At 46.5% G+C, this 17,340-nt stretch overlaps 1 protein-coding gene across 1 annotated transcript in view; it reads left to right on the top strand.

Annotated features, from left to right (window-relative positions):
• Plxnc1 (plexin C1) overlaps positions 1-17,340 on the top strand; it is a 153,200-nt gene that overhangs the window by 6,793 nt on the left and 129,067 nt on the right. The window contains exon 2 of the mRNA XM_051139846.1: positions 15,894-16,034. Within this exon, the coding sequence (XP_050995803.1) occupies positions 15,894-16,034 (141 nt within the window). The remainder of the gene's footprint in view (positions 1-15,893; positions 16,035-17,340) is intronic.

Here is a 17,340-nt window from a genome sequence, read left to right as displayed (position 1 = left end):
AGTTCTGGGTTAGAAGGCATTTTGTTTACTCTTCTGTCTGTTTACTCTTCTGTAACTTTGCAGATAGCCCCGTTTACAGCAATCCCCAGGCTGCTTATATTGCCAGTCTGGGAGGCATCTTGGGCCATAGAAACCTGAATGATTGGTATTTTTTATGGTTGATTAAACAGCATTCAAATTCTAGAGGGCTTGATGCTGTAGCTCAGTGATTCCTAAAAGCGTGGTGTGTGGACTACCAGTGCCAGCATCACCTGGGAATTTGCTAGAAATGTAAATTTTTGGACCCAACATCAGACTTAGTAAGTCAGAGACTCTGGAGGTGGCAGGGGGAAGGGCTGTTTTGTTTTTTTGTTTTTTGTTTTTTTTTTAAATAAGTTTCCTACAAGACTGAAAGCATTCCATCATGCTGGGAAACTTCTTAATCGGAAATTTAGAGAACTCAGAAAAGCCTTAGGAGGTCCCTGAAACTGACTAGATTCATTAGGCCCCTCCCTACCAGATGATGCTGAGCTGCAAGACTTTTCAGACAAACTAAGCTGCAAAGGAGACTCCCAGACCCGACCAGCTGACAGAAGAAGGCAGAAAGACAGCAGCCAAGCTGTCTGCAAGAGCTTTAGATCAACTGAGGGACAGAGAAAGGACACTCTTCGACCTATTATCAGACTTGCAGGCTGTGCAGTGTGTTTCAGGTTCCCAGCTTTGTGAGCTGTCACCCTTGCTGGGGTGGGCCTTGGTGACGTAGCTGTGTTTGAGTCATTTCTGTTCCTGTAACTAGCCCCAATAAAGCTCCTTGGTCAGCAAGGTGGAGTTTGGTGGCATCTGTATTTTGGCCTGTCATGGGCTGTCTCTCTGGGGTGAGTATACATGCATGTAACTTCTTTTTTTCCCCCAGGAAAAGTCTTGTCACACAAACACAGCAGGCAATTTTAGGGATTTTTGGTTTTTGTTTTTGGTTTGTTTGTTTGTTTCATTTTATGTGTATGGTTGTTTTGGCTGGCCGTGTATCTGTGCACCATATGTATACAATGGCCTTATAGGCGATAAGAGTATGTTGGGTACCCTGGGACTGGAGTTAGCATGTTAGCTGCCATGTGGGTGCTGGGAATCTAACCTGGGCCCTTTAAAAGAACAGACGCTGCTTTTAACCATCATCTCAGCAGCCTGCAGTCTGTGTTTTGAACGGGCCTTAAGGTGATCTGAATTCATGCTTTAGTGTTCCAACTGTAGTGCCTGGGAGAGGGAGCTGTGCCATTTTCCTTCCTTGCATGCTACCGTAAAATTCCATAAAAAGTAACCATCTAATCCTGTTAGTCCTGTTCTTTGCTATTTTCTCAAAGACATTATTACCTAGACATATTTTTTTAATATTTATTTATTTGTTTTATGTATACAGTGCTCTATCTGCATGTACATCTGCATGCCAGAAGAGGGCATCAGATCACATTAGAGATGGTTGTGAGCCACCATGTAGTTGCTGGGAATTGAACTCAGGACCTCTGGAAGAGCAAGGCAGTGCTCTTACCCACTAAGCCATCTCTCCAGCCCCTCTAGACATATTTTTAAAGCCTTGCCATTCTTAGGGCTGTACTCAGAATCTCAAAAAAACAAAAAAAACAAAAACCCTGTAGCTCATAACTAGATTCTTCACATTGTATGACAACAGCTTATTTGTGTTTTATCCTAGGATGTAGGGGACGTTCTCAAATCTTCTGTTCTGGAGCCGTTCCCACACGTCAGTTCTTTAAGGGTTGTCTGTCTTCTGTGCAGTGTCAGTCCTGAGAGCTGCCCTAGTTGGGGTGCAGTTGGCTGCAAAGGTGTACGTGCATAAGCTCAAGGAAGGGAACCAGGGGGTTCACAGGCAGGGACATCGGGAGTTACACAGTAACCTTGGAATTACAGCAGCAGAGAAAAGGGCACCATATAAGGGTTCCCTGCACAGTCCCTAGAGTCAGGTCCGTGGACCAAGGCTGCCGCATAGCAGATGTGCAAACTTGGGCAAATGGTTTAGCCTTTCTGTGCCTTGTTTTTCCGTTCACACGCAGGGATCCTGTTGATGTCACAGGGCTCATGTCTGGATCCATGAGATGATATGGCATGTAGGTGATGCTGTGTACGTGTCGGTGATGCCGTGTATGTGTCGGTGATGCTGTGTACACATTGGTGATGCCGTGTATGTGTTGGCAATGCCATATACATGTCGGTGATACTGTGTACGTGTCGGCGATGCCATGTATGTGTCGGTGACTCTCTGTACGTGTTGACTGTCACCACCATTGTGATCAGTAATGGAGACAGGATGATTCCCTCTTATGTAGAGTTGGCAGGTGGTCATGAACCAAAGGAAACCTGAAGGAGTTTTCGCTGCATCAACAAATGGCGGTGCTCATTCTAAGGTTCCGTAGTTAACATGATGGCTTGACTACCTAACTCCATTGTGTTCCCAATGAGCCCTCTCTGTTTCCTCAAACATGTGCGCTTCTCTACCTCTGCCTGACCCAGACTACATCTTAATTCCTTCTGTTGGCTACTAACTGCCAATGGGTCCCTAGGGCATTTAACTCAGATCACCAGGAAAAGCATGAAACCGGGCCCAACTCACCTTTTTTCGTCAGACCACTAGCACTTGTTTAATGTACTTGCTGCCCTCAGAACTGGAACTAGCGTGTGATGCAATCAGAAGAAACTCAAACACATGATGGCCCCTTTCCTCAAAGGAGAATGGTGGAAGAGCCAAACTGACCAACCTGTGACTGTGATAGCATGATGTCATCTATAATAGCATGACGTCATCTCACTTCCTCCAAGGTTTCCCAGTGACTCTTCCTTCCTTGAACATGTGTAGGCCTATTAAAACTGAGAAGCCACAAAGCCACCGTGGGCACACTTGGTTGGAATCACGGGTCTAGTTTATTTATCTGAGCCAGGGAACGATAACTCTTGGTATGTATGTATATATATGTAGGTTTGTATGTAGGAAAGTTGTTTGCTTCGATATACTGAGTTATAATATTACCTCTTGATGAAATACTGATTTGCCAATAGTCCAGTTATCGTAGCTGATTTCGCCCTTGTTATTGAAAATAGCTCCCCCCCCCTTGCATAATGTGTTAGGCTTACAGTTTTCCCCCCTCTCTCTACTCTTCCTAGTTCCTCCCCACCTCCCCTCCCATCCAGGTCTACCTCATTTCTGTCTCTCTCTCTCCCTCTCTCATTTGAAAACTAACAGGCTTCTAAGGGATAATAGTAACATAAAGTAAAATATAATGAGATAAAACACGAACTAGTACATTGGAATAGGACCAAAACAAACAGAAGAAAAGAAGTCCCCCTAAAAAGGCACAAGAAACAGGTATAGGTGCGTACTCAGGAATCGCATAAAACCACCAATAGGGAGCTGTAATGTATAAACAGAGGGCTTTAAGCCAGAAATAGAAAAAAAAAAATTTTTTTTTAAGCCCTGATACAATATTGTGAGACAAGGAACCTCCAATGATGCCGTTGAGTTTGTCTTATGTTGGTCATCTAGCGCTGGCCGTGCAGTCTGCTGTTTGTTTCCCAAGAGAGAGATTTCATGTGCAAGTGGTTATCAGTTGGAGATAGCTTCTAGGCTTGGCATGAAGACATGTCTCCACTTCTCCTTTCAGCTCCAGGACCTCATCTGGTGCAGACTGGCGCACGCTGCCTCCCTTTCTGTGAGTTCACGTGGGCAGCAATCCTGTTGCCTTAGGAGGCCCTGTTCCGCTGCTGCCCTCCACCCCCTCCGGCTCTTATGCTCTTTCTGCCCGCTCTTCCGCAGGGTCTGAGCTCTGAGGGGAGGGCCCTGATGGAGGCCTGTGTACGGGTGAGGGTTTCAACAGGAGCTGGGTTCTGATTTGCTTCCTCTGCTTAATTATTGCTTGTGGTGCTTTCCTCAGCAAAGTCAGTTGTTGGGGAACTTGGCACTGTGCTTAGCCCAGGCAGCCATGCTGTTTCACGCAGTTCATTGAACTTCTTTGTGAAGAACCAGTGTCACTCCTTCAGTCTTTGCAAGCTACTCTTTATTATTATTATTATTATTTTTTCAAGGCAGGGTTTCTCTGTGTAGCCTTGACTGTCCTGGACAGCGATCCACCTGCCTCTGCCTCCCAAGTGCTGGGATTAAAGGCATGTGCCATCACTTATTTATGATTAATCTCTTTTTTAATTTTTAGAGATTTATCTATTTATTATGTATACAGTGTTCTGTCTGCATGTAACACCTGCGTGGCAGAAGAGGGCACCAGATCTCATGATAGATGGTTGTGAGCCACCATGTGGTTGCTGGGAATTGGACTCAGGACCTTTGCAAGAGCTGCCAGTGCTCTTAACCTCTGAGCCACCTCTCCAGCCCATGCTTAATCTCTTAATCATAGCTACTGACCTGAGCTTGTTCTGTGAATGAAGCCAGGAATGATATATAAATAAACTCACAGAGCTAAGACTCTATGGGATTTTTATAGACACCAAAAACCTGAATTCCTCCTAATTTTTACTTGTCATGAATTATTCTCCCCCCTCCCTCAAAAACTTTCAAATCATTTAAAAATATAAGAACTATTCTTAGCTCAGAGGCCATTCAAAAATACAGGCCAGATGTGGCCCACTGGTGGTGGCTTGCCAACTGCCGCTCTCCTGGAAATGGAGGAAAGCAAGCCATCTCCAAGTAGCCTGCTGCTTACTCTAGGAGGGCTGTGAGGGAAAGACTTGGAAGCCCTAAGGAAGGGTGTCGTCCTTAACGCAGGAGGAGCCAGAGCAGGGACACTTCGCTTGAGTGGTGTCGTGAAGCTTAATGAAGTCGGCAGAGAAGGGCATTCTGGCGAGCTTCCAGCTCTCTCTTGTGCGCAAGCGGGACGTTGAGTGAGTCTCTGAGCTACAAGCCTCTTACCCTGGCTGGGGAGTGTCCAGAACTGAGTGTGCAGGGCCAGATGGCGAAGGGCTTAATGAGACAGGCAAAGGTGGTTAGTTAGGTTTACCCCGATGGTCACTTTCAGACTTTCCAAACCTTGCTTTTCAAAATAAACAGTTGCCCAGAAGCGCCGTATGTTCACAAGAACAGCGGGTGCTCCTTGCTGTTCCAGGGGAGAGCCTTGCCAAGTTCAGGGGGTGCTAGGTGAGGCAGGTTGCAGAGTCCCCAGATCCCCACAGCTCATCTCAACCCCCTACCTGCATCCCTGCGTCATTTCAGGAGTTTCTGCTGAGCTTGGTGGGAAGACCAAGGCTGAGGTTTGAGGAAGCAGCAAGAGGTTTAGAAGCGTACCCAACCTCAGTGTGTCCTAGAAAGATTTCTCAAGATAAAGTGGGTAAAGCAACCGATTACAGGGACAGCCATTGGTTTGGATTGGTTACTTCTTGAATTTATATTCAGGGGCCAGCCGTGTGTGAAAGTATGCCTGTCGGCAGTAAATAGAGACGATAATAAACATGTAGCAAATAGGTATTTTTTTTTACATTAAAATGATAGCTAAAACTTAAGCAGCCACCAGCTAGCACTGTTCTAAACACTTACCCAATATTATCCACTTTAATCTTTACCATTAACTTGACAAAGAGAGAAGCATTGTCACTTCTAATTTGTAGATGAGGGAACCATGACGCGTTGTGTAGCAGGTGGGGTGAAACAGTTATTGGGGGCGGGGTGTGATAGGGAAAGGTCTCCCCAAGACAAGATTGCTTGAGAGCTTCCCCTAACCATAGCTTTGCTAACAGACCCAAGAGCCAGTGCAAGTGCTCATGGGAGGATGACTTGGTCAGTGTAGAGAGAGCAGCACACTGAGTGTGGTTGGGGGGGGGGGAGGAAGTGGGGAGGGGGTGGTTAGCAGGCTGTAGAAGGAAGCTGCAGCCTATCCGACAGGACCCCCGAGGCTGTGGGAAGAGATTAGATTTTGGTCTCGAAGCCTGGGAGAGCCTTTGAAGAGAAGCGAAATGATTGGATTTGAATTCCCTAAGTAACGGCTGGCCTGTGGGGAATGGCTGGCCCTGTGGAAGAAGGAAAGCCTGCGGGAGGTTCTTACCGTATTGCGTATGGCGTGTTGCGGGGACAGAGTGGAGATGGAGGATGCAAATGGATTCTTATTTATTGTCACAAGCCAGTGGAGACAAATGAGGACCTGAACTGAGTCCTGGCCTTGAGTGTGAAAAGGAAGGAGGGAATGAGAGAGTGTCTTAAGAAATTGTATTGAAGCTGGGCATGGTGGCGCACAGCTTTAATCCCAGCACTCAGGAGGCAGAGGCAGGAGGATCGCTGTGAGTTCGAAGCCAGTCTGGTCTACAAAGTGAGTCCAGGACAACCAAGGATAATACAGTGAGACCCAGTAAAAGCAAGCAGGCAAGCAAGAAAGAAAGAAAGAAAGGAAAGAAAGAAAGTATTAAAAAAGTGTTGGCAGCCCATTAGGAGATGACTTTAATTGCTGCTGGGTTTTGGGTCCCTTGGGGACATCCAGAACGAACGATGAAAGAGGTATTATAATAAATTTTAGGAAGTGGATTCCCCCACCCCACCCGGCACTGTTCGGAACCTGTGTGCCCTGAGAGGTATTTAAATCTGCTTTCTTTTCCTATAACAAAATACCTAGACTGAGTTATAAAGAATGGAGATGTATTTGGCTCAGGATACTGGGGCTTGAAAGCCTATCACAGGGGCCTCGTTGCCACACCTTCACACAGAGGGCATGGCAAGGCGCCACGTTCTTTGCAGACAGTCGCCAATGCCGTCCTTTTGTAGAAAAGGTTTATTTTCATTTATGGGTATCGGCCCTTTGCGTGTATGTCTGTGTACCATGTGTGTGCAGTGCCTGTGGAGGCCAGAAGAGGGCACCAGATCCCCCCCGGAGCTGGAGTTGTCATGCGCTGCCATGTGAGTGCTAGGAATTGAACCTCGCTCTTCTGCAAGGGCCCACGTCTCCGGCCCCAATGCCATCTTGTCTTGATGCCTGCTGGGGTCCTGCTTCTGACACATGGACTTTTGGGGGACACACTCAAACCCTAGCAAGGGGAGTGGCCTGGCTAGTTCATCTCTGCTTCCCATGATACCATTTAACACAGAGTGAGTGAGCCCTCAGGAACCCCTTTTTACATAATTGCAGAGAAGGCTTTCTTCATCACCTGGAAAGGGCAGTGATGGTAGGGGATTGAGATAAAGGCTTCCAAGATGGGCTGGGGCTGGGGCTGCGTTTATCGAACTAATAAAAGCCAGGCAGTCTAAAGGGAAGGGTGTTTCTGGGGACTTCCTGCTCAGTAAGGCAGAATTCCTGGTCCGGGGCCTTCCCTGCCTCCGACCTGCTTGAAGAAACATGTTGCCTAAGACAGCAGCTGTTCTCCATCATTCCTCATTGGCCTCCCCTGGAGGCTCCTCTCTTCCACGGTGACCCCTTTTAAGAATCGGATTCCAAGTACTGACCCGTGTTTCTTTGAGGCAACGGGGTGGGGGGAGCCTGAAGCAGCTGGTAACCACGGGTGTCACCTTGTGTCAGGCTCCCACACTCCGGGATATTTCTTTCCTTAACCATACGGGAATCTCGTGCTGTGGGCCTGTGATGAAACCTAGAGCTCCAGAGCCTATTTTTAATGCATCAAATAATTTGGGCTGCCAAATAAAGCCAATTATATTGCTACACAAATATATTGTTGTATAGTAATATATCTTAACACAGCCAACAGCAAGATCTAGCAGCAGTAACTACCGTAATCTCAAAGCAGAGATGAGCCTAAATGATATTTTGTGGTATCTGCAACAGCTATGAAATGATATGAAAATATCTGATTTCCTTTAGTGACAAAGGCATGGCTTCATTGAATACTACTGTGGACTGAGTCCAAAATGAAAGGAAACGCTGTTTCACTTAGATCTGGCTAAAATAAAGACGGGCCTGCCTCCCATCCTGTCTCATGGATTCCCCAAATTCTGTGCCTGAACTAAGGATAGGAGTGGCACTTCCACTCTAAACCGTTCATTAAAGTCTGAGAAACCATAACGTGTCTCAGTTAGTTTCAGAGCCCACTTGGTTGACTCATTTTGCCTATGAACTTACTCTTATGTTTGTTTGTTTTGGTTTTTCGAGACAGGGTTTTCTCTGTGTAGCCTTGACTGTCCTGGACTCACTTTGTAGACCAGGCTGGCCTCGAACTCACATCGATCACCTGCCTCTGCCTCCCCGAGTGCTGGGGTTAAAGGCATGCACCACCATGCTCTGCCTATATGTATATTTATAGATTAGACATTTAGCCAACAGCAAGTGGATGGATGAATGGAAGTACAGTTGGATGGGTGAGTGGGTGGATGGATGGATGGATGGGCAGGTGGATGGGTGAGTGGCTGGATAGGTGAGTAGATGGGTGGATGGGCGGGTGGATGGGTGGGTGGGTGGATAGGTAGGTGGATGGGTGGATGGGCAGGTGGCTGGGTGGCTGGGTGGATGGATGGATGGGCAGGTGACTGGGTAGATGGGTGGATGTTTGGGAGGATGAGTGGATGGGTGAGTGGGTGGGTGGATGGATGGTTGGGAGGATGGGTTGATGGGTGTGTGGGTGGGTGTTTAGGGGGATGGGTGGATGGCTGGGTGGTAGGTGTATGAGTGGTGGGTAGAAGAATGAATGAAGAAAATTCAAAGAGGAGAAATGCTCTCTAAAGTCTCACAATTCGTAAGTAAGAGAGCTTCAATGTGGACCTCACAGTTCCTACTTAAATCTCTTGTTTTTTCAAGTCATTGCTTCATCAGTGACTTTCAGAGATGAAATAATATTATCTATGTCAAAAATTATTTTTTTAATTTTTTATAAATTTTCATTTTTAAAGCATCTCTGGCATTCTCTTTGATACCCAATTCTTTGTTTTTATGTCACATTTTGCTTATTGACTGTGTGTATGCATGAGCATTCCATGGTACACATGCAGAAGGCAGAGGATAACCTTCAGCCCTCAGTTCTCTTCTTCCATATGTGGGTCCTGGGGATTGAACTCATGACCTCAGGCCTGGTAGCACGTGCTTTTACCCACTGAGCTATTATTCCCTAGCCCTGATTTAAGTTATTCTAACTATGGGAAGGAGCAGCCTTGTTCCTTATTTTCTTCAAACCGAATGTCAAATATTCTGATCCGTGCTTAGAGTCACATTACTTTATTTTGTTGTTGGCTGCTGTTTGTGTGGTGTTGTTTTGAGGCACGATGTCTCTATACAGCCTAGGCGAGCTTAAAACTTGAAATGTAGCCCAGACTTGCTTCAAATCCATGATCCTTCTGTCTTAGCCTCCCAGATACTGGGAATACAGGTGAGCACCACCATAACCGGCTTTGGAGACACATCTTAAATAGCAATACACTCCCATCAGTGGACTGTCTATGAATTAGGAAGGTGATAGCTCCAGAAGCTGTTAGAGTTATTGATGAGCTGTGGATATGATGAGATTTAGAGAAAGGCCAAGATACCTGGCAGAAGGAATGTATAAAATAACAACCTAGTGTTAGTCCCCAGTGTGGAACGAAGACCCACTGTTTGCAAGGGACAAATCTTGGCTCAGTTGAAGAACTCTGTAACGATTAAGCCTACTTAGCAACGTTCCATAGTTGCCTGATGAGATATTGATCGAAAGTATTCAAACATCGATCCCTGTATTTATTTATTCATTCAATAAACACGTATCGACAACCTACAACGAGCCGGATGCTGAGGCAGAGGCTGCTTTCAAACTTAGAGTAAGGCAAACTGTGGTAGATCTCACAGTCGGCTGGGAGTTAGGCAGTAAGTACAACTTAAAGGAAAAAAAAATAATTACAGGCGTTCTAAAGGAGATGGGTGCTGTGATTCAGGATAACAACTGGGGTGAGAATGAGGAGAGAGAAACTCCTGTGTGGGTAAAAAATTAACTTTTAAGCCTGAAGTATTCAATTGAGTCAATTGAGTGGAGAGACCGGGAAGTAGAAAGGTGGTGGTGTATTTCTGAAAGAAACCTGCTATAGATACAAAAGCAGCTTGAAGGAGAGGTGCTAAGGGATGTGTCTGCAGTGGTTGAGGGACTGGCTCGGGTGGGGTCTGGGAACCTGGGTATAATTCTAAGTGTAATGGGCAACATTAAAGACGGTTGAGCAAGGGCCTAACTTGCCTTACGGACCACCATCCATCCTGGATGGAGGATAAGTTGGGGGATTCTAAAGGACCAGGTGGATTCAGCCTAGGTAGATGCCACAGAGACGGAGAGGACAGACTTGGGAATGTTGGGAAATCTGGCTTGGACAGGGCCAGTGATGGGAGCAGCAGCTCTCAGGGTTGACTCCTGGTGTTGCCGACTGTGATTGGTTAGAGTGTGGAGCAATAGGGTGGCAAAGAAAGAAAGTCTGGACAAGTGTTCAGCAGCTCTGCGGTCATGCATGGATTGTGGTGGTTCTTAATGACACAATGCACGTTGTGTACTAGGAGAGATCAGGGAAGGTACTTGGCTCTAGGCCACATGTTGGGAGCACTTCTGGCATCTGGGGGGCAGGGGACCAAGATGCTAAAAAGTACTGTGTCCCATAGGACAAGCCTCATAAGGAAAATTACCCTACCCAGGCTACCATTGGCTTCCTCATGGGCAAATGTTGGTGGACGGACTCCGTCAGCTTAAGAGGATGTGGTTTCCATGCTCCCTGCCTTTAAAGCTTTTGGTGAATGATTTGTCTTTTCAAAAGCATTTGACTGGCGTTAGCCAGAGGGTAGGAAAGAGATCGAGATGGGGTTGAACCAGGAACAAAAAGCAGGATGGAGGAAGGATAAAGGCTCCCGGAGTGAACTTTAGCAGCAGGTGGGGTTAGGAGGTGGAGGGTGCCGGGGCAGGGATGTGCCTGTTTGTCCAATGTGGTGACCTGAAGGAACGAACCCACGGGTCCAAATCGAGCGGTCTGTAAGGTGTAAAGCAGGGACCAGAACTTGGAATGCAGTTTTCCTAATTGTAAGTGGGTCCCTGGTGAGTCACAAATAGCAAGTGATGGAGACGCTGTTTGAAAACAAGGCTAACCCACGGGAACAGAATACAAAACGAGCCGCCCAAGATGGCACTTTATCAGCCTGAGAAATTAATAAGCACCAGCTGGTATTCGCCTTTGTCGTATAAGGAAAACCTAACATTCAGGAGTCTTCTTAACACTGGGGTTTGAGGGGAAAAAGCTCAACTCTTCCTCTTGGTCCCCAGCCCTGGAGGCCCAGCTTTGTGGACATTCCCTCTGTGTCTTACCCACAAAAACTTTATCTGGCACCTCATGTGGTATCTTTGGTCACATTGTGAGGCAAAGCTAAGGCTGCCTTTTCTCTCCCACACCTTAGAAACCATGACTGGTGTCCCCTGGATTAGTGTGGTGTAAGGTGTGTGGGGCCACAGCTGTCGTGTTTCCTGCCAACAAAAATAGTATAAAGTAGCCAGGAAGGAAAGGGATCTTTCCCCCTCTGGCATGAATGTCCATTGTCCCATGATCCATCCCCATCCACGGTGGGCCTGGTCCTGGGTTTGCTATGTCAGATCCAAACCTCTTTCTTTCGGTCTAAACATCATTTGAGACAAGGGCCCATCTTCCTCTGACTGGGAGCAGTTTCCCCCGCAGTGAGGGCTAAACTGTAGGCGTGTGGTTATGGTTAGACATGGCGGGCAAGAAGGAAGGAGAAGTAGAGTGACAGCTCTGAGGGAACCAAGAAAGCCCAAAAGGGAGACGAGGTCTAGAGCTAAATCGAGATTGGATTTTTGTCATGAAAGGCAGAAGTGGCAAAAGCATCATTACAAGGCATTAACCTTGTTACACACAGACGAACAAGCAGAGGCAGGGACTCAGAGAGAAATTACACATAATAAAATAGACAGAATGGGCTGAGAGCAACATTACTGATGATGCCCTAAGGGGAGAGAAGGGCAAAATAGAAAATAGGCCAGAGGGGGGTGGGAAAAAGAATAAGAATACTTTCTGGGTGGGGGGGGCGCCTGCACCATGCCTCCCCCCCCCCTTTTTTTTTGCCTCCCCTTTTTTCTGCTTGGCTCTTTAGGTAGTAACTTCACTTTTGTGAGGAGGTTTCTCTGGGGCCCCTCTTTCTTTTGTCTTCACTTGTTGAAATGAGCATAAGAAAGGCATTCTGAGGGTCCCTTTCCCCATTCAGAGGGACCTGTCCATTTCTGTGTGTTTCCAGCATAAAAGAAGCCATTTTTCCATTCAGCCACACCAGTCCCTAGAGCTTTCTGGTGCTCTCTTAGCCTCCTCTCTCTTTTTTTTTTTTCCCATGCTCCTAATTAGCTACAAAGTTCCCACTATTATCTGAGGAGCTCCTGGCTGGTCCACTGCCGGCCCCAACAAGTTATGGTTCTTATTTATTAAACAGCTATTTGCAGGAAATCCCATGCTTAACCCATAGCAGCTGCTGTTAACTTAGTGCGAACTCTGTCCCCCAAGAACCTAGGATCTGTTAGTGCTTCTACTGTGCTAATCTTCATCTGGTTTTTGGTTTCCATCTTGGGTCTGGTGGAAGCAAAAGGCTCTCCTTTTTCTACGCCTCATGCAAACTGTTCCAAGGGAAGGGGTGAGAAAGAGGCAAGGGTTGACCCTAAGGGTTTATCAGTGAGGAAACCTATACCCAGGAGCCTTTTCAGCAAGCTCCTTAGGTCTCACTGGCTAGCACTGGGCGCGGGCACCCACAGTTCTTCTGTGAGGCAGGAGAGCAAGTATCTGGCAGTGGTGACTGGAATTTTTGTTTGGTTGGACCAACTATGGTTTCTGCCTGGCCTGGGTTATTGTGAGCTGGGGGAAAAAAATGTCTTTTGGCAAAGACCTTGGGTGTGGTAGCAACTGTTTGTATTTTCAGGTAAGGTAGTGACAACAGCACGGCTTACCTGTGTGTTACTGTGTGTCAGGCCCTTCACCGAACTGTACTGAGGTCTGTGCGTTCACTCGCTTAGTCTTTATGGCAATGGTTGACAAGAAATGTTATCATAAACCCTTTCTTGATACAGAGCAATGGTTCCCAGCCTTCCGAATGCTGGGACCTTCTAATAGAATTCCTCATGTTGTGGTGACCCTCACCCATAAAATTATTTCATTGCTACTTCTTAATGGCAAGTTTGCTATTGTTACGAATTGTAATGTAAGTATCTCATTTGTGACCCCAGTGGGGACACCACCGCCAGGTTGAGAACCACCGATAGAGAAAAGGCTGGAGCAGTGGGTTTGAAATGACTTAGGTAGAGAATAACCGGGCCCACCTCAACACAAGTGATGGGTTTACTGTCCTTTGTCAGGAATATCTACATGTTAGGTAGTATTACTCATGTGATTGCTTAAAACAGTGGTTCTCAGCCTCCCTAACGCTGGGACCCTTTAAAACAATTCCTTATGTTGTGGTGGCGCCCGGCCATAAAATTATTTTCCATTGCCACTTCATAACTGTAATTTCGGTACTGTTATGAATTGCAGTGTAAATATCTTTGTTTTCCGATGGTCGTAGGTGACCCCTGTGAAAGGATTGTTTGGCCCCAAAGGGGTCAAGACCCACAGGTTCGTAACCACTGAATTATGGCGTCACCTTCATAACTAGCCTACCAGTCAGGCATATTGGCCTTATCAGACGGTAGAGAAAGCCAACTTCCATGCAGACTAAATAAGGGTCATCCACTCTGTGAGAGCTGAGTTCAAAGGCAGCCTAGTCCCATGTGCCTTGTCCCACCCCGCCATCTCTTGGTAGTGATGGCACTGACTGAATGACAGTACTGCATGGCTGTGCTATTACTCTTTAGAGCTTCGTTTGAGAAACCAGGTCCTTTGAGAAGCAGTCAGAAGTCAAAGGAGAATGCTAGAACACAGAAGATTGTAATTTGAGAACAGTTTACCCCTTGTTCCTGCTCAGCGTCTGGCCAGCCTGTGTGAGCTGGGGCCAGCTTTTGGCAACAGGATTATCTTACCCAGCCTTCCGTGACATATATCACTGTTCATGGCTAATTGGGATAGGAACAGCAGTTTGGTACATACCAGTCCCGTTTGGTTTGGTACTAGTGCATAGTCCACAACCACACAGCCTTTTCTCTTTTTGTGTTGTAAGATGACGAGATGTGTAGTCTGCTACTACAAACTATAGCAGCGTGAGAACGTTCTAGAAGCTTGGAAATGATGCCCAGTTCTCTGGCTACTTAGCCTCCATGTGACGCTCAAGTATTTAATAAAATAACAAGCATGATAAGTGATCTGACATCATTTGGACAATTCTGGTTTTATTTTAAGTCAGGATGTGTGATGTGTATGTGGGGCAGTTTTTTTTTTTAATTTAAAGGTCATCCGACTTCTGCTCACAATCACGAGGCTTCCTTATCTAAACACTAGTCTATTGTTCCAATCCTCAGACCCACAAAGTTCTTTTTCCCTTAACTTTAGTTTTAACAGGATCACTTCTCATCCTCCCCAGCGGTATGAGATGTAATGTCTTTTCACCGGAAAAACAAATCTCTGATGGGCATTTTGAAAGTCTTCTTTAAGGGAGTTCACTATAGAGTGTTTCATGCAAATGAGCCACTCTCTTAGGTTAGGCATTCCTTCCTTAAAGTGTCCGGGTATTGGAGGAAGTCATCCTAGCTTATCTGTTCCTCACAGAACAACGTCAACAAAGAAATATTGATGGCGCTTTAAACCCTTCAGAAATCAATTTAGACCACGAATCTATTTAGTTTAGATGTTAATGAAACTTGGTGGCTTTAAAAATAATGAATATTTAATAAGACATAAATTGAAAGGCATAAACACTGTTGGCAATAATGTAATGAAGTTAATAAGTCTTGGACTCCCCATGCCCACCTCCCCGCTCCCCAAACAATCCCATTTCAGGAGTCACTAAGATGTTCACTGAAGTTTGCTGGCTCTCTCGTTGGCTGGAATTTAAATGTGCCTTTGAAAACCGTAGTCTGGTTGGGAACCACGCTCTGGCAGATAAAGTATGCTATCACACTGTGTTCAGTAGCTGCAGTGGGCAACGGCTCTCTCTCTCTTAGCTCCCTATCTTCCAGAGATTTGTGTAACAAACTCAGCTTCCTGTCGTTGGAGGCAGGAAACGGTGTGGGGCCTCCTTCATTCCTTTTAAACAAAAGGAAAAGGCATTTTGGTTGCCGCTTTCTGCGCTCTGGGGTTTAAAGAGGGGCTTTATTTAATGGGCAGGAACAAGCATGTGATTCCATGTGCTCAAAGCCTCAGACAGTTTAAATGCATTTAGGTTGAGGGTTTTGTGCTTTTTCACTTCCGCTTTAAACAGCATCAGTGTTCAGGGTCCAGGTCTACTCGGTTCCTCATTAGCTGGGTCGCTGTGTCTTACCACCCTCCACCGGTCTCTCTACCTTCTGGCCTCTAGGTTATCCTCTGGGCTACAGGGTGCACTTTCTTGTCTATTCAGTCAAGATCCAACCGATCCAACCAGTAGGATCCTGCTACCCGAAAGGATTGTCGGACGTGGATCTTGGGACATGTTCATGTTACTGTAGTCAACAGAAGCTAATGCCTAACTGAAATGAACCACCGCAGAGTCCTGCAAACAGTACAGGATCGCCCCAGCCCCAAGTCAGAAATGGCCTTTCTCTTGGCAGTTACGAAGAACTCTGTTTCACAGATCAAACGGGGGAGTGGGAGTGGGGGGCGGGGTGTGGGGAGTGTGCATGTCAGGCATGTGAAGTGGACGGCGCGCTCAGTGCTAGCAATCACTACATGGGAATGCACAGTTAGACGACATCACTTTCCACGGCTTGGGCAAACCTGGCAAGTTGGCAGATGAAGCCAGTGGAAGCTGTCCCCAGGGATCCTGCCGAAGAGGAGAACATATCGGGCTCGGCAATGCCAACTTCCTGAGAGTTTAAAAATGATAATCCCTTGCCCCCCTTCTCTGTTCTTTTCTGTGTAGAAAGAAGGGGATCAGCCTGAACGTGTCCAGCCAATCGCATCGTCTACATTGATCCACTCTGACCTGACGTCAGTTTATGGCACCACGGTGTTGAACAGGACTGTTCTGTTCTTGGGGACTGGAGACGGCCAGCTGCTTAAGGTTGGTTTCTCTGTGTGTCTAGTTTTAATAAGATCCACTTAGTCCCTGTCTGTTTTTAATTTTCCCTTGTGTTCCTGATTTCTACTCAAGATTGTGTCTAACATTGTTTTGTTAAACACTGTAGAGACCCCCTGCCTCAAAAAAAGGATTGGAAGGAATTTTAGAACTCTGCATGTTGTCCCTCTTCTCCCATCAGTGCCCTCAGCCTGTAAGGAACCACCTGCCCTCTGGGGCTGAGCCACACCATGCCCTCTTGTCTTCCTGGTAGCTGCTGGGTGAGATAAATGCAGGTCCAACCCCTACCCTTATGCCTGACTCACCTTCTTGAGACATTTAACCTTCTAGTTCTCTCTCCTTTACACTGGAAATGTACAAAGCACCTTATTTCTCACAACTTCAAAGAGATGAGCGATTATAGAAGAAGAAAACCAGGTGTGCCCTCCCTCTAGCCCACTCACCACCCACAGAGGGGGTTTGTTTTCTGCCCTTTGTACCTGTATGCACCAGGGAGAGGTTAGAGATCTGAAAGTCTTTGAGACTCCCCAATACTTTCATCTCATAGGACTATATTTCCCCACTGTATGGATGAACCATGGTCAAGCATATATACATACATACATACATACATACATATATATACACACACACATAATAAATAATATATATTTAATTCACCTGGGGGGAGGGGCAGTAGGGAGGAGGAGAATGCCAAATCAGAGCCAAGGCTGAAATTACCCAGTGGTCCTCTTGTCATTGTCATTAGGAAGCATGAATTGCATGTCTCTCGTGGCCTCCAGTAGCAGCCATGGCTGGGAGCTGCAGTGCCAGTCACCCTAGACCGATGACACTGCTTGACCTCTCTGCAGCCAGTCACTCCCATCTCAGATTCTTAATTGAATAGCGGCAGGTCTGTTTTCCCCAGAAGCTGCCCCTCTTTAGCTAGCTGTGCCTTTAGGCGGATCATTTCGCCTCCCTTAGCCTCCATTTCTCCAACTGTAAAATAAGATTATACTAGGCAATCCAGAAAAAAAAAAAAAAAAAAAACTCTCGTCTGATGGCCTGCAACTCAGTCTTGGCACCCACAGTGTCCCTCCAGCCAAGCTTGTACACATGTCACTATGTAGCCCTGTGTCCAGACTTTGATCATACGGACCCCCAGCCTAAAACTGTTTTCCCTTTTACTCTGTGCCTTACCAAGTCCTCTGTATTTGGCTCACACCCTGCCTTCTCTGACGGAGTCCAAGCCCCTAGATGCATCTTATTTTCCCTGTCTCCCTGAGCCACTCACCACCAGCCTCATCTGTGG

This window comes from Acomys russatus, chromosome 31, assembly GCF_903995435.1.
Source record: "Acomys russatus chromosome 31, mAcoRus1.1, whole genome shotgun sequence".
NCBI lineage: Eukaryota > Metazoa > Chordata > Mammalia > Rodentia > Muridae > Acomys > Acomys russatus.
Note: the sequence above shows the minus strand (reverse complement) of the source record. Positions and strands in the feature narration are given on the sequence as shown.